The 24,615-nt window shown below is 36.2% G+C and overlaps 2 protein-coding genes across 8 annotated transcripts; both read right to left on the reverse strand.

Annotated features, from left to right (window-relative positions):
• Nucleotides 1-1,878: 1,878 nt before the first annotated feature.
• Nucleotides 1,879-4,518, reverse strand: LOC125859861 (uncharacterized). Its single transcript, XM_049539700.1, has 4 exons — nucleotides 4,446-4,518; nucleotides 4,241-4,361; nucleotides 2,338-2,410; nucleotides 1,879-2,162 (listed from the first exon to the last, which is right to left on the reverse strand). Exons 1-4 carry the CDS (start codon nucleotides 4,468-4,470, stop codon nucleotides 1,914-1,916), a joined length of 468 nt encoding a protein of 155 aa, XP_049395657.1. The 5' UTR covers nucleotides 4,471-4,518; the 3' UTR covers nucleotides 1,879-1,913.
• A 1,500-nt stretch (nucleotides 4,519-6,018) lies between these two features.
• On the reverse strand, nucleotides 6,019-24,257 carry LOC125859862 (uncharacterized). Of its 7 annotated transcripts, none has more exons than XM_049539701.1 (14): nucleotides 23,871-24,254; nucleotides 17,381-17,692; nucleotides 15,587-15,766; nucleotides 13,946-14,081; nucleotides 12,933-13,264; nucleotides 12,568-12,697; nucleotides 11,566-11,694; nucleotides 11,392-11,436; nucleotides 10,183-10,259; nucleotides 9,529-9,625; nucleotides 9,354-9,443; nucleotides 9,193-9,243; nucleotides 7,646-7,711; nucleotides 6,019-6,424 (listed from the first exon to the last, which is right to left on the reverse strand). In XM_049539701.1, exons 1-14 carry the CDS (start codon nucleotides 24,179-24,181, stop codon nucleotides 6,272-6,274), a joined length of 2,109 nt encoding a protein of 702 aa, XP_049395658.1. In that variant the 5' UTR covers nucleotides 24,182-24,254; the 3' UTR covers nucleotides 6,019-6,271. The 7 variants fall into 7 exon arrangements, 4 of the variants coding, with proteins under 4 accessions (XP_049395658.1, XP_049395661.1, XP_049395659.1 ...); XM_049539704.1 differs by lacking the exon at nucleotides 23,871-24,254 and adding an exon at nucleotides 21,370-21,779; XM_049539702.1 differs by lacking the exon at nucleotides 11,392-11,436 and having other exon boundaries at nucleotides 23,871-24,255.
• Between the last annotated feature and the right edge of the window lie 358 nt (nucleotides 24,258-24,615).

The raw sequence follows: 24,615 nt of genomic DNA on the forward strand, positions 1-24,615 counted from the left end.
GGACTGATTGAAATTAATCCACTTCTTGAATTCAATGAGTTCGATACACTTTTGGTTTATTGATACCCTTATATGCTCTACCCATATAAATCAAAGAGTTAGTATGCCTTTATTATGCTGCGATATATTGAGATCATAGAAATTGAACTGGTTGTTGGAATATAATATTGTTGCGATCTTATATTTTGTTTATCCTAGGAATTACTTGTGAAGCTTCATATTGAGAATTGATAATCGTATTCATGATCGCCATTGAGTCTACTAGTACATTTTGAGTCAAAGTAGTCATGTTACTCATATCTAGAGAATTTACAAGTCATTTATATTTGTTGATGCCCAATTTCTTGAGGGAGATATATTTCATGTTGTATGTTGTATGTACTGATAGAGGCCCAATCTGGCATCTTCAATAGGAGGGTTGTTGCTTTCAGCCTTGGTTTGTAAGCTTCATTATTTCTGCAACAGTTGAGACAAATATTGAGTTAGTGTAATTATGACCCTCTAGGTCATTTCTATGTTATTACCTTCTTTTCATTATTTAGAGCATTCCTATAGCAATTCCAAGTCATTTATGACTTGCTGGGATTGACCGTTTAGTTACCTTGTCATTCATTTGGATTTTGTGCAAGTCTCTGTATTTTGAAGCTTCTGAAACTTGAACGAGAGGTCAAAAATTTTAGGAATATGGTTTCAGAATGAAATTATGACGGTTCCATCAGCTTCAAAACATGGAGTTTGGTTTAGAAGGACCCTTGGTGCAGATCCTGAGCCCCCTTGTGGAATTTGGCATAAAATGGAGTTTGGGTGTGTGACCCACTTTTATCGAGATCTCGTTGAGTCCAAAATGCTAAATTTGGTGCGGTAGCATATTTCGTTTGTGTGCACAGGGTTTCCAACCAATCCCCAGCACCTAAGCAGAGTCCGGTGGGACTTGGCTATATTTTCTGATGCCTCATGGTGCAGTCGCTTTTGCAGCCCTGGTGTCACTTAAGTGGTCTTCGGCTCTTCACTGTGGCAGACCTGGCTAGCGAGGGGTCAGTCGCTTTAGTGGCCTTGGCTTCGCGTAAGCGCTTGCCGCTTTAGCGGCCAGGGGATCACTCAAGAGATGGTCAGTCTGGGTGACCAGCCGTGTTTGCGGTGCCGCTTAAGAAGCGTTAGTGACCCATTTTGCGGCACATGCAGTTAGTTAAAGACCATTTGGGGGTCTTTTTCACCATTGTGTTAAGTTCGATTTTGAGTTTTCTCAGCTCGATTCTCTGGAGGAATTAATATTTCTTGCTGGAAATTGTTGGAGCATTGTGTGGGAACCCTCGGGTAGGCATTGTAGGTTCATTTCAGAGATTAGTTCTTGCTCCCTTGACCTCTCTTTGACCACTAATGGAGTTTTTCTTTGGGTTGTGTTGCATGAGCTAAATTTCCAGATTTTCAAGCTTGAATAGTAGCCCATTTTGGGACACAAGTTCACTAAACTCAATTGGGCGTTGTGACAGAGTCAATTTTGGAATTCCCGACGTGAATCCCATATTTTCATTTTTGACTTGATTTTGGGTCCGGCTCCAATTGTTGTGCTTTTGGTGTCAAACTGTCCGTATTGACGTTGTGATTCTATTTTTGATAGCGTGGCAGCGTTCAAAGCTCCAGAATTATGATTTTAGAGCGTGTGTGGTCTACTTTGAGGTAGGCTTTGGCTTTCCGTCGTTTAGATTAAGCTCGAGAATGTGAATGCATATTGATTGTTGAAATTTGGGATATGATAGTAGTTGGTTCATGTTAATTGCTTAGAAACCATAAATGATCATATATATAGTAAGTACACACACAAATATAATGATCATATATATTTCACAATTAAAATATGATGATGGAATAAAAGACAAGTAGAGAAGTGGAGATAACATTTTATAATAAGATATTCAAATCATATGGAGTTTGGCTAGAAGAAAAACAGTTGCTGAAGTGACACCAGGAATAAAGATGTAATTAGGGATGGCTTGTGGATTAACACTTTGCTTGATGAATAATGTAATGAATGGGACTCCAAACAAGTATAACAATACGTCTTTGGCTCCCAACCCTGTGATTTTTGTTTCACCAATTATTTCAACAAGCATTTTGTGATACTCTTCCCTTTTCAATGATTTTCCACTGCAAATCTCATATTCCTGAAAATTTAATTAAAAAATCTATTATATCATGTCCTTTAAGAGTAAACAACTATTTTTGTTACTAAATATTGATTTGCTCCCTAAGGATTTTAGTTTACGTATGGAAAAACATATTGTTAATGTGAAAAGAATAACCACAATTGTTAGACAAAAGTGTCATTTGCATGCTTACTTGGTGCAGCCGCTCGAGTGTGGCAATCCCTGGCACCCTTAACTGTGTGCACCCTAGTTCTTTGTTGATATCTCTGTCAAACAATATAACATGGATATAAAAGAGATTTAAATTTACTTTTCATTTGTTGTTTCAATTCTTTGATAGAGATTAGATTAAATGGAAAATAAATAAGGTTTATACAAGCTTATGACAGACAATTGTAAGGTCATTAAATTTGTAGGCTCTAATTGAAGAGAATAGCAGAAGAAAAGTATAATGGGGACCTTCTACTAGCTTAAGATCTTTAATTAAGATCGAAAAATTCAACTAAAGAAGAAGAGGAAGCTAGAAAGTTAAAAGGAAGAATTTTGGAACGAAGACATAAATCTTCTGTACCATAATCATCTTTATTTTTCACACTAATGACATGAATCTTCTGTGCGCTCAAATGCATGTATCTTGAATACATGTGGGTCAAATTAAGTGTAATTTCTTTCAGATACATTGTATCGATCCAAGCGTGATAATTCGCATGTATTTGGATATACTGACTTTCTCACTTGCCTCTCTCCCTATGTATCTTTATTCGAAAATGTATTACATGTAACTAGTATCAATGTTGACTCTCTTGCTTGCTCTCCCTCTCTAGCTCGTCTATCTCCCTATTAATTTGTATTTCAAAATATATGGTATCAAAGATACATGTATATGACTTGAAATTTGAAGGAGTGGTATATCTGACTTGAAATCTGATTTGAAATTATTAATAAGTGAGAGAATATGTCGTTATTTCAAACTATAGAGTGGATTAGTATTTAAAGAAGTAAAAAGAGCGAATGAATAAGGTTTTATGAATAGAGAAAACATAACAGAAAATAATGGACATTTAAGCCCATTACAAATAGAGGAGGTAAATGATACCATAGAAAGTCTCGAGTCTGGGGTAGCCAAGACATGTGCTGACACATTAAAAAAGTATTTTTCAAACAAAGTTTTGAATGATATTGTTACACATTCCATGGAGACCATAAAAGAGACTGAGGCCACTAATCAGATTGCTTTGGAGGGAGATAATGAAGATGTTTTCCAGGTTATGTCTCATGTGAAGTTAAAGGTAGTTATTTCACTTGATGAAATGAGAGGGCTCTTCAAAAGACATGACAGAATATTGGTAAATGAAGAATTTTACAACTGATTTTGTGATTGTAGAGGTAGAGCATCTATCAAGGACTAGTTTAGATCATGCATCACTTGTATTAACAAGTGGGCAAGAAGAACAACATATATCATTAGGACTTACATCTTCTTATAATTTTGGACACAACATGAAACATTTATTGGTATATATAGTAAAGCACAACTGACTTACTAGGAAATTCTTTTTAAATTTTGTGTGTGTTTAAACAAAAGTTGAAGCAGCTTAAGGTGGCCTAAGTTAAGTGGAGCACAGACACATTTGAAGACATTTTGCATGAACAAAAATCATGTTGAAATGATAGTGTATGGAACAAGAGAAGGAAACTTTTCTAATAAAAAAAAATAGGCAAAAAAAGTTAAAAGTTAATAACATGGAAGATTACACTATAACAAAAACACCTTTTAGCGGCAATAAATATACACATTAACAAAGAGTGTTAAAGCCTTTACAGACATTAGTTAATTGTTATTTGATCCAATGTCGCTAAAGGCTTTAAAGACATATACAAAAAGTGTTAATTCCCGCTAAAAGTACATATTTAGTGGCAATTAAACCATTGCCATTAATTAATTGCCGCTAAAGATCATTTTTTTATGTAGTTTTACTTACTCGACTGTTTGGTAGAGTGCTAATTCCCGCTAAAAGTACATATTTAGTGGCAATTAAGCCATTGCCGTTAATTAATTGCCGTTAAAGATCATTTTTTTATGTAGTTTTACTTACTCGACTGTTTGGCAGACTGCACGGCAAAATTGTGCTAAGCTCCATTTCTTAGTGTTGTTAAAATGAGTGATGTAGCAATTGTCTATTATTTGACCAATATTATCACTCTGCTCACCATTTGCTGCAAAAAAACAAAAGCAAAAATATTACAAAAATTGACATGAAAAGAAATGAGGTGTGCAACATAGAGAGAAAGAAGATAGACCAAATTTCTTGAGGGATTGTCCCATACTATGAAAATATTAGGTGAAATGATCAAGAACAAGACTTATATATATATATATATAACCTCAAATTAAGACAGATCTATTAATGTAAAATGAGACTTGAAAAGGAGGAGGAGTATATCTTGAGCATGAAGCAAAAACACTTGACACTTTTCTATGTACAAATTGATACATATGACTTTTGGTAGCCAAGGAAGGAATGTTTGATCACTACTCTAACATTTGAGACAACCAAAAGACTATGCATGCCAAAATATTTTATTTCAACTTGAATGGACTATAACTTTTGCCTCAAAGAAGAATCTACTAATTTATTTTACCAAGTCCAATTAAGAGTGTGTTTGGTAAGAAGGAAAATGTTTACATGGAAAATAAGTTGGTTATTTTTTCATGTTTGGTTGGTGAATGAAAAAGAATTTTTTAGAAAATACCTTTTATTTTTGGCTAGAGAGTAGAAAATACTTTTTAGGACAATAGTTTCTGACTTGAAAACCAACCCTGATAATTGATTCAACACCCTATCCGCGACCTTACCCCTACTCCCGACATGGGACCCGATATTCGAATTGGGACCAGACCCTAATCATGATCTGAATCGAAACACAATCCCAAGACCCAACCAAGGACCTAACCCTGACTCACGACCCAAGACCCAACATTCGAATTGGAATATGATCCTGACACCCAAATTCGACTGCAATCCGGACCCACCTTTCAAGACGGGATCCGACTTCGACATTCGGCCCTGACATTCGATCCCGACGATCAATTCAGAACCCAAACTCGACACCTGATATAAGACCCGACCTCGACTTTCAATCCAAAACCTGACTCAAAACCCCATCCCAACACCTAATTTGGGACCCGATCTTATATCGACCTAATCCTAACTCAAGATTCAACTCCGACTCAATCTGGAACTCAAGAGTTGGGTCTTGAATCGTGAATCAAAAGTTGAATTCAAAATTAACATCGGGAATCAATACCCGAAACTTAAGTTGGTATAGAAAACTGAGGTGTGAGGTTCAAAAGATTTTGGAAAATATTTTCCTTACTTTTTAAGGCAAGTCATTTTCCTTAAATTTGAGAAAAATAAATTGATTTGAAAAACATTATCCAAAAAATTCAAACCAATCAAACATGAGAATTTTCTGGGAAACATTTTCCTTCATGCCAAACACACCTAAGAAGGAAGCCACATGCCTGTTACGCTCCAAATTATCCTAAGTTTCGATGGTACATATATAACCCGAAATCCATCACATGAACCCAATAGCAAGTAGCAACAACAGGTAAATATCATAAAACACAAATTTGAATCTAGTACAATCTTTTCTAATAGTATTTCTTTTTTCCATCGACTAATTTAGTTTTTCTTTCTTGATACGTTATTTCACCTTCGTAACATTTTACAAATCTTAATTTTGAAAAACTTTGTTTATATGACCTTAAATTCAGCAGTATGTCTATCACTCTTCAAAATAAGGACCATGAAATAAGAATTTACAAGAATACCAACACACATTTAATTTATACACATCGAGTATTGGCTTATTGCTTGCCAACTGAGTAAATGACAGATCCAACCATAATTGTCAGGCCAAAATCAATTCTTCTAAAGACATTGGCCTCTTTGGGGTCCAATTCATTCTTCCTGATTGTAGTATAGGTACACCATCTCTTATTGCATTCAAACTGCCAAAAATATACTTAATTTTACTGAATAGCAACTTTCTGTAACCTTATCTCATTGAACTCTTTGAGAATTAGAAGCTAAAATTGTACAACTTTGTATGCGTTGAACTTAGCCGAGCAAGCTATTCCAGTGTTTTTTAAGAATCTCATGTGCCTTGAAGCAAGGGACTGCCTGCAGTTCAGTGTGCCCATTTAAACAATCCTGCGTTACAATACCCAGCCTCACCAAGGTACTTACGGCTTTGTCTACAGGCATTTCAACCTGCACATAAATGCATCAGTGTCAAGATGGAAAAATATATACGGGTGACCTTGTACTTGTTCCAGTTTGTCATCCTGGTCCCCCTTTACTACACAAAGTTTCATTCAAACACTTCTACTTGTTCAAAATCTGTCCGAGAATGAATGCCCCTCACTTGCGCTGACATGAATGACACATCGGATCCACGTCACTTGCCAAATTAAAAAAATATCAAAGTATGAAAAGAAATTTTAAGAATAAAATTAAAACTTATTCTAGGAAATCCCCTGCGTTTAGTTCTTCCCCCATCTGTTCAATATCTTAGGAACAAGCTCATTCCAAGTTAAAAGACATCCACACAATACAAGCATACTCCAGTTGTTCACACAACAAATTCTCAGCATCTAATTCACTCAAGTTAACATCCAATAACTTTTTCATTTCCTCAAGAGATTCATATGCCATTCTCTTCAACCCCGTTCTTCCATAATCTTCACTCTCAGGAACAATCAATGCCAACTGGTTCAAATCAACTGAATTCGCCATGAACAAACTCATAATTTTGGACCCATTTTTTGACATCGCCTTGAATGTCAACACCCACAAACATAAGAAAAAATAGTGTTTTTGAGGAAAGAAAGAAGAGTTCGGGATGTAATCTGAGGGAGTAAAATAGAAGGTAATGGAGGCCGACACAGAGTTGGAGGAACACGACGGATGGATTTTCATCACCGAGGCTAATACACAACCACCATTCAATATCTATACACGTTGACAGTGTGACGGTCACTTTGCTTTGTCCTATTGTCTTTATTTGTGATCTTTTTAATTCTTTGTGAATCAGGAGAGGATGAATAGGAAAAATGAAGTGAAAGGCTTGTTTAGTGGTGGTGGGGAGAAAAAGAAGAAGAAGATGGGAGGATTTGCGGAATTTCTTCTTTTTCTTTTTCTTTTATTATTATTTGTTTCTGATTTTAATACTTTTTCCGCCAAAATATTACTTTCACGGGCTTTTAAGCATGTGTAACTGCACACTTTATACAACTCAGCAAACCAAATGCCACACAAGCTTGGTCAATGGTCCAAGGGACTTAAAATACTACTTCTGAGTTTTGAACACGTACGTGTTCAAATAAAACTGTGTAGTTGAGGAGTCGGGATGACAAACCGGAACAAGTATAAGGGTCTCCAAGGCTATGCCGCCAAAAATACAACTAGAAAATAAATAAATCACCAAGTTACCTTTTCTTCCAATAGATCATAAATAAACTTCTCACATCTGGCTCCGATATTTCTAGCACAACTTTCCTGCATTCAAATTATTTTTAACAAGATCTCAGATGGCTAAATTCATCAGAAGTTTGTAACCAACTGGAAATCTTTGCTTAAGTGATGACTACATGCCCGTGCCTACACCTTCAAGGCCTTTCACATGTAAAGCTAAGGAGCTACAAGCATTTGGATTACTTGTGATAAGTGGGAAGCATCAATGTACCTACTAACTGCTTTATCATATTCTTCCAAGTGTAAACAAAACTTTTGTCTGCTAACTTTCTTCATAACCTTCAGAGGGAAAACGCATTATTTTTTTAAAAGTGACAACTGAATTCATAACCTGACACTTCATCCTATCACCATGCTCTCCTATCATAGTGTAATTCATGTACACCTAAATGATCATGTAACTAGAAGAGAAGAAGATCAATCGAACCAAAGTGCACCTGAAGTGCAATGCTTCCATTTTTCACATAATGGTGTTCTGTAAAAATCCTTAGCGGCTATGCCATTTAAAGGAAGTGATGGAATCCAGAAATTCAATTAGGCTTTAAAATATTGACATCACAAGAATGAAAAACAAAATCGCGATAAAACAGAGAACACTAATATATGTGCATTATCCAAGAAGCAATCACAGCACTTGAAACCACCATATTAGGAAGCTCTTCTTAATTTCTTTCATTCCTTTAGGACAGGCAACCCCCTCAGGGATTCTAGATCCAATTCAAGCTCCAACTAAGAGTAGGAAGAAGACTTCATTAGACTTTAAGGTTTCATGAGTGTGAGATTAGTCCCTGCTTAACTCACTAGCGCCCCAATTCCCAAAATTTCCTTGCCTAGGCACCTCCATCGAGATTTTCCAAGGATTGCACACTTGGATTAATTGAAAAGGAAAACAACAAACGGATTATGTTTTCGCCGCACCGAAGAGAACAGTGGGAAATACAAAATGGAAGGTGCAGGTGGAAGGGGGTCTATTTCTTTTCTGTTGCTATTGCAATTTAACAGTGATACTCTTAGAAATCTATTTCCGATGCAAACAGCAAAGAGTGGATGATATCAAAAGAGGTGATGCCCCTAGGTAGTGAGGCTTTGACTGATAAAGCTAGAAACTACAGCTTTAAATATAATGGAGGAAAAATATGAAAAAAATTAAAAAAGAAAGACCGAATCGGCTGCTACTTTTTGAAGCGTAGGCTATCGCAGTGGTGTGGGTTGGTTTATATATTGATCAATCCTAAGAAGTGAAATAATCTGGAAAGAAAAGAGCAAGTAGAAAAAATGAAGCACAGAGAAAAATAAAATTATCAGAAATTTTGTGCTTGTTACTTTCCATTAAGTGCACCGTCTCCCGGTAGCGATAAAGAAATGAAAACCTTAGAATGCATAATAAGAAATTATAAAAAGATTTTATCTATACAGACAAATCAAAGATCATTGAAAAGAAACTAGTAGAACAATTAACAAGGAGAACATAGTGCTCTAGGAGTAATGATAAGATCACGGAAAACCTGGATGTTTTCTTTCAGCAAGACTGCATATGCCAAAATGGCTTCTTTGTACTGCAAGAAGGGAAGAATGCAAGAATCAGGTGCCTATATATTTCCTCAAGAAACCAATTACATTCACTTGTGTAGACAAAACGGATACAAGTGTTAGAGGCTTCTGTTACCAGCTGTTGTTCAGAAGCATCCAGGAGAAAGTAAACAGAACCAAAGCCACTTGCTATTGTTTTCTCATTAAGTGTCCTGTTGACCAGAAGCTAAATATAGCTTTAAAAAAATGAGTAGGCATAAAAAATTTAGAACTTCATAAAAAGAAATGGAGAATGGAAGTGATGGACTCACTTGATATCTATCCCATGTTTGCTTGTAACCCAAGACCACACGGCTCACATATATCACAAGAGCAGTGACTGCAACCACATCTAAAAGTATTGCGGATCTGTAATCAGATCATCAAGTTACTTTACGCAATTGAAGCACACATAGTAATCAGACTAGTTGTGTTTACAATGATTTTAGCATCAAAGAAAAACAATTATACCAAAGAAGCCATGACTAACAAGTAGAGGATGATGCAAGTTTGATTTGACCCACAAGTTTGAGAATCTTAAATGTCAAAATCATGTGCACAGTGACCTATAATTCTAACACTAAACCAAAACCAAACTGAGGTACCAATAGAATACAATACTGAAAAAATAAGATAAGCTTCAAATAAGCATGTTAGATATGATTTTACTAATGTACGAAAAAAAGTAAAACTCGGAACAATAAATTTGCCAAGCACACTTATTTTAAGAACCAAGATGAGGAAAAGAGGAGTTGGATGACAGCATTGCCTTAAAAGTATTGTTTGTCTCTCTTTATAAAAGAATTTGAGTCGGTTCAGGATATTAAAGAAAAGATGATGTCCTAACAAGACATTGTGCATTATTTGACAACTACACCATGGATTGAAAATTGTGTAGAGATCACGAAAAAGTTGACCAATCATACAGTGAAAACATGTTTTCGAACTTGTAGTTTATGAAGTATGCCAGAAGTCCAAGAACTGAGGCAATGTCCAGGCGTACCTACAAACAAAAGTGAAAGTACTTCTTCAGGATAAGCAGCGAATTATAAAACAAAAAAAAAAAACAGCACCCTGCATTCAAAACACTATAAACCTCCATGAAATAATTGTAACAATAGTATTAAGAGTGAGCATTCTCAGTCCAGTGACTAAAGGAAAATAGTTATATCTTCTTCAAACACAAATAAGGTCGAGGTGGAAAGGGCTATGACAATTGCATTCGTTCCACAAGTAGTTTGTGATCTAAATGATATAGACTTTTAAGGTTTCCTTCTACTATTTGACCTCTAGAATTCCCAAAATTGAAGACATAATTAAGCAAATAAAAGTAATGACATTTTCAAGTTTTTAGATGAGATGGACACACAATTTAACAAAGGTATTGGAGTATACAGAAGTTCTGGCTTTAAATCTCACCACCATCCTCACACATGGGATAAATTAAACCATCAAACAATTAGAAAGTTCCATGGCCTCGGTCATGAGAAAGAAAAAGACTTCAGTAAGCAGGTATAGTGGCTACTCTGATACAACTTATGCCGAGAATTTTCTACTAAGAACTCCACCTTAAGTTTTGTATGATATGCCTTTCTTATATCTGATTTACTGATTACATTAGGAACTATTGTTTTTCCAATGTGCTTATGTCTTTCATTTATTTATCCAATTCAAATATGTGTTGGATTATATCTATTCATTCTTCTTTCTTTAAGTGTTTGCCCAGAAAAATGTCACAAGATGGAAACAGAAATCATGTCAGATCAATATTTAGAAACCAACTAAAATTTACAGAAAATTTGATGCCTACCATACAATGGTTATCCAAGAAGATTGATACTAACTTTTACGTATTTTCAGGCTACAAATTATTATTGTCGCCAATTCCAAATTTAATATCTATATCTGTACCACACCACACAAACAGCTAATTCCTAGAGGGCCCTATGTACAACTTATGAGAACTTGTGCACTTTCCTTTCACCCACTTTTTCTTGATATCAAAATGTAATAGTTTAAGGTTACATCTCAGGTCATTAATGCAGAACACCATTGTCAAATTATCCATGATCAAACTGTAGAAAATTCATTTTTTCCATACCGAAACGATGTTAAAGTTCAATTTCAGCTCATACCGAGTCTAGTATGCGGAAAGACAACTTCTTGTGTGGAAAAACAACCTACAGAGAGTAACAAGCATAATAAGTTGAAGTACATACTAAATCAAAATGTGGACGGAGAACAAATACAATCATAAACTTCAAGTGATTTAATAGTTGATCAAGTATATTCCGTGTTCAAGGATGTACGGGTAGATCTGGAATGGGGATTCTCTCGTATATCTTCAGCTGTAAGGAGGGAAACTCGGCTATATCAGTGTCACCTCCTTCACAAGTTCCCTTGATGTATAGCAAAATCAACTCTTGGTAAGCTGGCTCCTATCAGAAGCAACTATCACATTATAGGAAGATGCAGAGCCTGAGAATAAAGTTATCTAGCAAAAGATGAACACATAAGTATTTAAATGTTTTCTTTGACAGTTTACTCAAAGTCTCGACTAAGATCAGTTTTAAAGGCATAAGCACTCTTAAGGGTGCAGTATTCCATTGCTATTGCTAGAGATCAGGCTATTCATAACACAGAGTAACATAGGACATGCAACAGTTGCAATGAATTATTTCAAGCACTACAGTCAGATGTAATATTCTAACCATGACAAAAGAAATGTAATGTTCATGATGAAAGGATTTGGGAGTAACTCAAGGCAAAAAAATGTACAGTTTTAAGAAGGGGGAATGGAGAGAGAAAGAATGAATTGAAGTTGGATAAGTGGTATAAAAGAATTGCGCTTATAAACAATATATAAGATAAAAAGGTAAGGCGCTCTCAAAAGAAAAGAAAAAAGGAAGACTTGTGGAAACAGAATAAATTGTACGCCCTCGTCCCATTTTATATGACTTACTTTCTTTTTTAGTTAGTCCCAAATGAATGACACATTTTTATATTTAGTAACAATTTAACTTTAAAATACTTATCCTTAATGAAATGATTTATAGCCACACAAATATCAATGACTTATTTTAGACCACAAGTTCCAAACATCTTTCCTATTTTCTGAAACTCCGTGTCAAGTCAAACTAACTCATATAAATTGGGACGGAGGGAATAACATCTTTTAAGTAGTTTGAATTGAAGACCATGCCAACCCATGATATTCATTGTGCTTCAAGCAATTATGAGGACAAAGATAGGATAGTAAGGCATTAATGTCATATGCTATGAGAACCGAACTTCAATGTAATTGAAGTTACCTGGAGTGTTGATTTTGAGAGAAGAATGGAAATAGAAGTTCTCAACATTCTCCAAAAATCATTTCCACATAGTTTGCGTGATGCAGGTTCCCATATATCGCTAAGTGATATCCTTGACAAAAATATTGGCCTAGACAGAAGATTCTCTTTGATGACATAGTCATTTCAAAAATCAATGAAATTTAAATCTCATTCTTTAACCAAAGAAAATAACAACAGCAGCAGTAGCAAGAACAACAAAAAAAAAAAAAAAAACTTCCTAAAATATGAGTTTTTTCTTACACATAAGAGTGTATGCAAGTCTTACTAGAACACATACACTCAGTCACACAGCAAGATAAAATTTCATACTCAAGTGGACAAACCTTAAATGAGACTCGGTTTCATTAACATCTATTTCATCAACTTGCTGTTTATGTGTTGAAGGTAGAACTCCAATCAACACCAGCAGCTTTTTTAGAAGCCTGCCACGAGGCCCAGCTGCTGAAAGATTTTCTTCATAACGAGTTACTGCATTCTGTGCAGCTTTCGAAAGGGGAAAGTCGTTTTCTGATAATGTGTCAACTTCAAATGGCTTATTTGATATGTGCTGGTTGTCACTAGATGTTTGCTGAAAAATCGAAAAATATTTCAACCAAAGCTTGGTTTTTCTGGCCCAAATTTGAGCATCGTCTTTTGTGATAGATCTTTCCAAAACCTGGCTCAAGAATAGATTGAAATCTTAGAACAATTCTAATGACCTTCAAAATCAATGGAAATTTTCGCATCTACATCAAAGCACTAAATGCATTAGTAAAAAGAACTATATGATCAAGTTGGATCATCATCAATTCATCATAAATCAAATCAATATGGTTTCAAGTATATATGTAATCATGAATAAACAAAAACCAGAATGATTGAGCTTGAGAATTAGTTGCAGCGGCCTTTACATGTACCGCCTAATTCTGCCACTGTTTCTGCTTCCCTAGCACATGACTTTCAGATTTTTAGTAATCTTGCCATGTCTGTCTCAATTAAAATAATCCTGTTTATCTAAGCGAGTGTCTTAGTGAAATATTTGAAATGATGATCATTTGACCACAGATATATCTTTTTAATGGCTTTTTGGTTTAGCTTCTTTTTGCAGATTTGAAGAAGCTCATTTAAAAGAAAATGCCCTAACTTGGTTTATGTTTCCAATTCTTTTGGAGATACATGGAAGTCTATAACTGTGACTGGCCATCAAATCCAAGAAATCAAGTTCATATGTAATCACGAGAAAAACTACCAAACCAACAAAATTTCCCCTCCCAATTAATATTGAGGAGCCTTAGAAAGCAACTTTTCAGTTTATCTCTATAGAAAGGAAAATTTTGATTTACCGATACCAACATACCTCAGTCAACCAAATACTAACTTTCTTCAGAGGTTTGACTATCAGAGAGAAAACTCCTTGTAAAAACTTTGACTGCAAGTACTCTAGTTTTTCAACAATTAGCAAACCCTTCTGCCTCTCAGTTGCATAACCACGCCTGCATGCAAATATTCATGAATTTAATAGATAAAAGAGAACAAGTCAAAAAAAGAGGTGCAAGGGAAAGTGTAATGAAATAGGAATTTCAACAGATATCCTCCCACAAGTGTAAACCCGTTTAGATATCCTCATATATTCCATTTGGAACTTTAATATCTCAAAACCCTCCCACAAGTGTAATCCAACTTCGGGATTCATTCGTGAACTCTGAATACAGACTTACAAGTCTAAGAATGGACTTGCTAAAAGTTGCCTCTGATTACATGTGAAAGAGTTTGAGCATTTAACCCAGAACCATAAGGTAATAGTGGATCACAAGCTCTATAGATTCATTAGTTGCCCCTGTACATCTGATGTAGACTTTAACAACAGGTATCTTCTCCAGCTGACAAGCGGCCTTATGCAACTGGTCCGGCTAAACTTCTCTTTATTTTCTATGTTTTACTAACCACTTCTTTCAGGTGAGTTTCCAACAGCACATACCTCTTCTTCTGCTGCTGATTCTTCAAGCACTGTTTCTGAAAGATCTCTCTTTTTTCCCATGGTAATAGAATTTGGATGTTGAACCCATCTGAACATCGAAAAATCTAGTTCTGCTCTTTTTCTTCAAGATACTAGAGTTGAGTGATCAGAGTTTTTTTTTCTTTTTTAGAGTTATCAGAGTTTGCTTTTGAGTTCCCTCTCTGAATGTTGACTTTTCTGTCAGTTTCAGGCATTGGTCAGTAGCAGGGCGGTCCACGTATGAGAAGGATCCTATTTACATCCACTATTGTTGAACACATTCTGGATCTTGGGGGCACATTGAGTATTCCATTCTTTTGTATAGTCGGGTTAAGCCCGTAACTTTATTTTCATTATTTTTAAAGTGTCATAGAGGCTCCATAATTAGTGTCGAGTTATGTTTTGGGGGTGAGGTATTCATTGACATCGCGAATAAATTATATTTTTTTCGATATGTTTAAAGGGAATGTTTGGCCATAAAGAGCCGCTTGTTATAGATTTACATTTGTACCAGACTTTCAAAATCTATTTGTTTTCGTAAAATAAATTAATGAACTGAGATACATGGGCAAGGTAGAGGTCAGGTCTACCTCCCCAGACCCCACTTTGTGGGACTACACTGGGTATGTTATTGTTTTTGTTGAGATACATGGGTGAGGTGGGCAGTTTCTACACTAAATCAGTTTGCTTGGTGCAAGTTGGAAGGTGTCGGGTACCGTTAACATCTCATTTCATTTTGGAGCGTGAAACCCAAATTGCTCACCACCTTGAGGGGGTGTGCATGAGGAGAAAGTCTAGAAAATCATTAAGACTATTATGTAAAATATTATTGTAGATTATTTGAAAGTCAAGATATTAATTGGATAAAGAATTAAGAATAATTTTCATACTTTGTACAGCCAAATGCTCCTATATAAGGAGCCCTTTTGTATGCCGTAACAACTAATTTAAACAAGAGTTTCCTCTTTCCTCTTCTATTTCAGAAAAATTATCTACACGAACCTGAATAATATGGCACTGGACTGAGATGCACTCTTCCAGTCAACAGATATTGGCAAAGTAAGAAGATAATCAGTATTTAGAGCAGATGTCAGCCTCAGATCTCTAGCAGACAATTCTTCAAATCCAGCGTTGGAAAGAAGCTGCAGGAAAGCATGTTGAAAGCGACTGGATACGGCAGTTCTACAGGAAATTTCAGATGGCAAGTCGCATATAGTTAAGAAAATCAAATTGTTATCATGAGAACGCCCATGTACAAAGCAAAAGCATATAATATTAAACACTGCAAGAGTTCTAATAGATATTTGATGTATAGGTATGATCATTTTTGCTGTCATCATAGATCTCTTGCTTCAGCTCAACAAAGCACTGTTTTTAAGTTCAGATAGTTCTCATTTCTCTAAGGCATTTTTTAAAAAAATCGTCGGTGATCTGTCCTTGTCTCTTGTCATGTTGCCCAAATTAGAAGCAGTCTAAAGTCTAAAACCATATCAAATTTCCTCATGTTTTTTCAGCTTCTTTCATTTTTTCTGTATTTCCATTATAAGAGTAAGCTTTTAGACAAACAAAATTAGGAAAGTAATTCGGCAAACAACAAGATGCACCTTATTTTTATCAACATTGTGCTCCAAATTTGTGTATTTATTTGGTGGTTTATATTGGCGATAGCGTTATTACCGACAATCATCAAGGTGGTATCATTAATTTAAAGCAACATTTCTTTTAGCTTTTTCAAACTAAAGACCTCGACAGACTGAAGTAAGACTAGGTATTGAGGTTGCTCAGTCCAGATCAGGTAATGTTATTCCCCAACACAAGTATGCTTAGACATTCTTGAGGAGACTGGAATGGTGGTATGTAGATCCATAGACACTACTATGGATCCGAATGTTGAACTCATGCTGGGACAGGAGGAGCCACTCAGTGATTCAGGAAGATCTAGGCGTCTGGTTGGTAAGTTGAATTATCTCTCAGTGACCAGACTTGACATTTCTTTTTTGTAAGTGTTGTAAGTCGATTTATGGATTCTCCCTGTGATAGTAATTGGGATGTAGTTGTTTGCATTCTATGATATGTAAAGTAGCTCCAGGTAAAGGACAACTCTTCGAGGATCGAGGTCATTTGCAGATCTTTGGATATATAGACATTGATTGTGTAGGATCACCTTGTGATTAATGTTCTACATCCAGATATTGTGTTCTAGTAGGAGGTAATTTGGTGTCCTAGAAGAGTAAGAAACAAAGTGTGGTTACTCGATTAGTACAGAATATCGAGCAATGGTTGTAGCAACTTATGAGCTAGTTTAGATTAAGCAGTTGCTTAGAGAGCTACAATTTGGAGAAACCAGTCAAATGGAACTTGCATGTGATAACCAAGTGACCCTCCATATCACATCAAATCTGATATTTCATGAGAGTACTAAGCTATTGAGATTGACTGTCACTTTGTCAAAGAAAAACTACTCTCCGGAGATATTGTTACAAAATTTGTGAAGTTGAGTGATCAGCTTGCAGATATTTTCACCAAGTCCCTTGTTAATCCTCATATTAATTACATTTGTAGCAAGTTTTGTGCATATGACTTGTATGCACCAGCTTTAAGGGGAGTGTCAGAATAAGCTAGAAATATCATTTGTATCTAGTATCCTACTTGGAGAAGGATTTTCATGTAGTATCTATAAACAAAGCTCAGTGTAATAATGTAAATACACAATTCAATAATATTTTTATCCAATATTCTCCCAGTAATTATTGAACTTTATGAAATTAAACACTACTATAGAAGATAGCAACATACCTGGACTCCTCAAGAGAGTCTTTGTTGACAAATTTGAGAAAAGAAACATACGGAGATCCTGAGAATTGATTAGAACCTGAAGTCCATAGATTCTTCAGTTCCATGTCCCTGCCATATTTATCCATGTTTTCAACCTTCTCAACATCACTTGTGACAATGTCAGAGCCCCTTCCATTTGGCGTAAAATTTCTTTCTTGGCCAGATGAAACTGCAGTATTATTACTACTATCATTGGTATGAGAGCGATCATATTCAACTCGCATTTCCTCTAAGATAACTTTGTGTTCGGCATGGAGAATCAGGTCCAGGCATCTGCAATTACAATTACAGAAATTCTATTAGCAAAAATCAGAAACTGAACACCAAAAAGTATGTAATAATTAATGTTCTAACTTTTAAAGGAGAAAAAAAAGGGAAACAATTTACACAACTGTAGAAGAGAGTCACTAGGATTCTGACTTTCATGAAACATACTTTTTTTTAATCAAGTAAGGTTTTCATTGATAATAACAAGGCCAACTTGGCCGTATACAAGAGATATATCAAAAAGGAGAGACCTACAAAATATGGTTCTCTCCAAAAGAGACCCAATCCTCTATACAAACAGGAACTACATGGATGCACCAAAAGAAAATAAGGATCAGAGATCACTCCTCAATTGGGTAAAGCTCATCTCCAGTAGAGGTGGAAAAATCAAACTCAACCCATTCAACCCCCCCAACCCATTTTAAGTTTGGGTTAGTTATTGACCCGCTCATTCATTAGCTCAACCCATTAAAAATTAGGTTGATATGTAACCCAAATTGGCTCATGAAAAATCTTGTCAAAATATTTTTAAAGAACTTTGTTTTTCAAATTGATATGTTATATATAGTCATAATAAAGAAAAATATAATTTTATTAGGTACTAAAATAGTTTAAAAGAACAAATAAAACAATTAAGTTTAGTAAAAATTGGGTTGGATTGGGTCTTGACCCATTATATAACCCATTACCCAATCCGTTTTGACCCAAGCCAATTTGGGTTGGGTTGGGTCTTGACCTGATAGTTATCGAAACCCATTATGACCCGCCCAAATTTAACCCAACCCGCCCAATTGCCACCCCTAATCTCTAGCCATTCAAAAGCTCTCCTATTTCTCTCTTTCCAAATGATCAATATTAGAGCTAGAGGAGTAACCTTCCACGCCTTGTGTCTTCTTCTCCTAGCTCCACTCTTCTAACTGAACATCAACCCCTTGATCTTGGCATTATCCAAGTGAAGCCAAACCATGTAAACATATAATCCCATAACCTCGTGGCTAATTTGCAATGTAATAAAATATGACTCACATCCTCACCAGTCTCCTTAAACAGGAAACACCAGCTCATGTGGACAACCTTTCGCTTCCTAAGGTTCTCTGGCATCAAAATCACCCCTCTAGTAGCTAACACCTAAAGAAGCACATCTTTCTTGACACCTTTGGTATCCAAATCTTCCATGTATTCTGTTTACACCAAAAATAAAACAAGATACGGCATTAAATCTTCATCTTCTATTCAAACAGGTGGTAAACAAGCGGTGGACAAGCACCAGATGGCATTTATTAAGGGCAGGCAAATCATGGATGCTGCATTAATAGCCAGTGAATGTGTGGACACAAGAGTAAGAGGAGAGAAAGCAGGCATCCTGTGCAAACTTGATTTGGAAAAAGCATATGACCATGTAAATTGGGGGTTCCTTCTAAACATCTTAAGACAGATGGGGTTTGGAGATAAATGGTTAAAATGTATAGGTTTTTGTATTAAAACCGTCAGGTTCTCCATTCTGGTGAATGGAGAACCGGTGGGTTTTTTTTTCATCTGAAAGGGGCTTGAGACAGGGTGATCCTCTCTCCCCTTTCCTATTCATACTGGTCATGGAGGGGTTGAATAGCATGCTGAGGATAGCTACTCAAAACAGATGGATAAGGGGATTTGAAGTTAGTAGCAGGGCAGGTGTGAGTATGGAGATTTGCCAATTGTTGTATGCTGATGACACTGTAATCTTCTGCGAGGCAAAAGAAGACCAGATTAGATATGTCAGAGTGATACTTGTGATCCTGGAAGCTGTCTCTGGTCTAAGGGTTAACTGGAGGAAAAGCAGTTTATTCCCTATCAAGGAAGTAGCACAGATGCAAAGATTGGCTAACATCCTAGGGTGCAAGATCGAGCAATTCCCAACAACTTACTTGGGAATGCCTCTGGGAAGCAATCATAAAGAACTACTGATATGGGATGGGATAATCCAGAGGTCAGAGAAGAAGTTAGCCATATGGAAATCTCAATACTTGTCACTTGGGGGCCGACAAACATTAATAAATGCAGTGCTGGACTCCCTCCCCACTTATGTCATGTCTCTATTTCCCTTACCTGCTAAGGTGCTGGAGAAATTGGACAAACTTAGAAGAGACTTTCTTTGGTTTGGAAACAAAGAAAGGAAGGGGGTACTATCTAGTTAACTGGGAAACAGTGCAACTACCTAAGCTCTCAGGTGGTCTTGGAGTTAGGAATCTTCGAATCCATAATGAGTGCCTCTTGATAAAATGGCTGTGGAGATATGTGGAAGAAGAACATGCTCTTTGGAGAGAAGTTATACATCACAAGTATGGCCAGGACTCCCAATGGTGTACCAATGAGGTCACTATACCATATGGAGTTTCAACATGGAAAACAATAAGATCCTTCTGGACCAAACTAGCAGGAAACATCAAACTCAGAATAGGAAATGGAGCTAAAATACTATTCTGGAAAGATGTTTGGGTAAGACATGAGGCATTAATGCAATCTTTCCCTGACTTATTTTCTTTCTGTAGCAATCCAGATATCAGTCTAGCTGAGAGTTGGGAAAATGGTTGGGATATATCTTTCAGGAGACATTTCAATGACTGGGAAATAGATAGGGTGGCACAATTGTTACATGTAATCAATGAGTTTAATGGTTTTGCTGCAAGGCCAGACACAATCTCGTGGGTACACTCTGAGGATGGAAGATTCACAGTTAACAAGCTCTATAAGAAGGAAATGGGAACTCAACAAGGCCTCAGATTGGCTAGATGGAAATATATATGGACAAGCCAAGCACCAACCAAGATCAAATGATTTGTATGGTTGGTAGCTAAGAGGGCTTGTCTGACACAAGAGGTACTGCAGAGGAAAGGTGTACAACTAGTACCAAGGTGTTTTCTATGCAATGAGACCAACAGCCATCTTTTTCTACACTGTAGAGTCACAGGTCAACTATGGTCTCTATTTTTGAGGCTCACTGGTAACAGCTGGACAATGCCAAAACATACTGCTGACCTGTTGAGTTGTTGGATCAGGAGAGGAGGCAGTAAAAGCCAAAAAAAGTGGTGGAGAATTATTCCAGCTTGCATATGGTGGTCAGTATGGAAGGAAAGAAATGGAAGATGCTATGAGAACAAATCAAACTCCATACAGAAAGTCAAAGAAAATTGCATTGCATATTTGTATTTTTGGTGTAAACAGAAATGTATAGAGGAGGTAGAGCAACTAGTAGATATGTTAGGATCTTTGTAATTAGCCTTCCTAGCCCCTCTATGTATGAATTTTTGGAGGTCACCAGCATATCCTTAATGCTAAGAAATACAACATTACTAATTTCAAAAAAAAAAATCTTCATCTTCTGGGTAGAACTACACTCGTCTTCAAACGTCTTTGTTTTCTCTCTTTCTCCATATTGGCCACCAAATACAAGTTGGGACAATTCTCCATCTTTCTTTCTAGCCGAAAAGACTATCATATTTGTTCCAGTTTTCCCGTACTTAAAGTACTTCCCCGGGCATTACCCAAATCAGTCCTTTCATATTAATGAACATCCTCTATAATCGACTAGTAATTTTACAATGTAAAAACAGATGATTGATTGTCATTGTCTCTTTTTCACATAAATAACATCTAGAACATAAATGGTAGTCCCTTTAGGTGAGATTATCGTGAGTCAAGATTGCCTGTTTTGGCAGAAGCCAAACTCCATCCTTGATTTGGTCAGACCTCACCGGCTGTTGCATCTTGTTGTTGGTTTAAGTTGTAGATCTGTAAGTAGAGTTGTTTTTGTGTCCTTTGGCCAAGCCAATTGGATCTTACAAGAATATTTTCATGCTATTAAATTCCTATTTCTTGCTAGCTTTCCATAGGGTTTTTTAACAGGTTTAATTGCCCAGTTACTTTCCATACCATATGTTTATAACGAATAAAGTTTCACATCAGGTGGTTAATAAGATGGATGGTTTCCTTACAAGGCGTGGACAATCCTTCTCCCTTCAAACTAGATTTTGGAGAGTGAGTTAGGCCCAAAACCTAATTTCACATGGTATCAGAGCAAGACTCATCCCACGAGTTGTTACGCTCCTAAACTAAAATTTGCCCACGACTCAGATGTCTAGCCTGGGCGTGAGGTGGGATGTTGAAGAATGAAAAAATCTCATTTCTCTATTTCTCTCTCCTTCAAATGTTAGAGCACAATGTCATTTGCATCCTCCTCCCTCTGAGATAACTTTTGGGGTGTGGGTTAGGCCCAAAGCCTAATGTAACACCTTACTTCATCCTGATTAAATCACTCCACAGTTATTGATCATTAGATGCAAGTCTCCAAAGTCATTTCATTATTAGACTTTGATTCGAGATTTTCAGGTTCCTTATTCCCAGACCTCGTGCCTTCTTACTACCTTACTACATGTTAGCACATCCCACTAACCAAGTGAATCTTTTTTATGTCACTGTTGCCTTGCCACATGAACTTCATTCTCAGAGCATCCATTCTTTTATCCATATTCATAGAAATGGAAAACAGGGACATCATATAGGCTTTTTTCTTTCTAATTTAATTAAAGGCCACTAGGTTGTTTACCTAGGGTTATCTTATGCAATAATCAAAATCAAAACAAAATCCTTACAACTAGAACAAGAATGCAAGAAATAAGAGCTAGAATCTAACAAAAATGATATGCCAAATGCGATGTTGATCATCGAGGTGGCCTTAACTTTCTGTTGTCGATGTTGCTTCTGAGTTCTGATGTAGCCCGTATTGAATGCCCTCTTGCTCTTAGGAATGATGATTACTGCTCTTTTCTGATCTTGCATATTAATGATACTTATGTATCAACCATATTTTTAAAGTTCCTCAAACAAAAGAACTCAGTGAAATGGTCATGAAGCTTCCACCTGCTAACGGAATTCCCCAGCACTTTGGAAGCCTCCTTATAAAGAGTGTAATCCAGCCACTCTATTGTCTTCTGGATGAAACTAGTTCTTGTCATCATTTTGCAACCACTTTCTACCCAATCGTACCAAGTCTGACGTCTTGACTCAATCCTTGTTATGTCATAAGATTTGAAACCCACCACAAAGTATATCATATTATCTCCCATGCTTAGCGACCTTATCAATTACGGGCAAGACTGCCCAAAAAAGCCTCTCCAAAAATGTGAAACCTTGGAGAAGTTCTCCTCAGTAAACGTGAGAGCACTTTTAACTTATTCCTAAAAGTATGGAAGTGTAATCTTTAGACATGGCTATTTCTAAGTTGTTATTAGCTAACAATTTTTAGTTACCATACCCCACGAAACTGTTAGGGTTTTTTGAAGAGTGATATAAGCAAAAACCTTTGTGGATCATATTCTCCACCAGACATATAGGCCATACTTCCCGCAAATCATATGGGCCAACTTATTTAAGTTAAGACCAATTCAAGGAGGAAGAACTACTTGAATTATTTTACCATTCTTTGGAACAAGGCTCCAGAGCTGCTCCATGAAAAACAGAGCCACCCCCTACTTCTCAGGGATAAGACTCCATTTTACCTCAACTATCACTTACAAAAGTAATGAGCATTTGAACTCTTCTCCATTATAAAAGGAGCTCTTACCTCTCTGGATAGGCATCCAACAGAGAATAACACCTCTCACATGCATACAAAATACTACACGTTGTCATCTCTCACATGCATACAAAATACTACACTTGGTCAAATACATTAGAGAACAAAAAGCTATTACCATGAAAGGTAGCTCCCCAACTCTCCATCAATAAAGTAGTGAAGTAAGATTTTCCCAATACTAATTAGTAGAGGCGGATCCATACCTATAAATGGGGGTGCACGTGCACCCATCGACTTTGGAAAAAATCATATGTATATATGTATATCTATCTTGAGAGACTGACAGAAACTAGGATATAATTAACTGTGCACCCATGAGGAGCATATGAGTGTCCTAGTGCCTGCCTAAGACAAGGGTTTGAACCAGCTAAAGCCCCTTTTTCACTATTTTTATTTTAAGTTTAGCTTAGAGCTCAGGTAATATTGGTGCACCAAAAGCCTTCAAAATGTTGCCACCAATGTGAATACAAAAATAACCTAAAAAGTAGGAGCATTAGAAATGCAGTATGTGTTGAGTGAATATGATTTATGTAAAAGATGGAAAGAGAAAGAATTGAAGGAAAACAAAAGTACAATGATAGATGGCGAAATTGATGGGCCTCATCAGGTGAGTTAAACATAGTGGTAGTGATAGCATCCAACAGCTGCGATTTAGAAGCGGCAATATATCTTTGTCTGGGCACTTTAATTCCAGAAATTCCTTCATTCTCCGGTGAACCACTACTGCTACTGCTACTGCTACTGCTAGGTTTAGTTTTAGTTTCAATTTCAATAGGAAGGGAATTGAAGCGAACTGATGAGCAATTAGGTACTGTGAAGAACCGAGAAAGTAACTGAGATGATGACCGCGGAAAAGGTAGAGGAGTAGTCATTTGCAGAGACATGAGTAGTAGTAGTAGTAGTAGTTCAGAAAAACGAAACGTCTGCCATCACTATTTCTTTCTTATTCTTTTGTGACAACTTATCCTGTTTTGAACACGTAACAAGTATTTCCTTCTTTCATTTTAAGTGACTATCATTTGACTTTGATACAATATTTTTAAATATTTGTGTCATGGTAACATTTTATTAAAATTAAATTGTTTTCGATACTATTCTTTTAGCCTTCAGGAGCAAACTAACAAAAATATGTGTTATACACAAAAAGACAAGAGTATAAAAAAAAGAATGATTATCTAATAAGAGCAATCACCATAAAATAAATAACGATTTCATTTTTGTTAGGTTCTATTATAAAGTTACACTCTTTAATTTATTTTTTTCTTGCAAACAATACTCACTTGTACAACATGTTTAGCAAGGAGTAAAGTCAAAAAGT

Source organism: Solanum stenotomum, chromosome 3, assembly GCF_019186545.1.
Source record: "Solanum stenotomum isolate F172 chromosome 3, ASM1918654v1, whole genome shotgun sequence".
Taxonomy (NCBI): domain Eukaryota; kingdom Viridiplantae; phylum Streptophyta; class Magnoliopsida; order Solanales; family Solanaceae; genus Solanum; species Solanum stenotomum.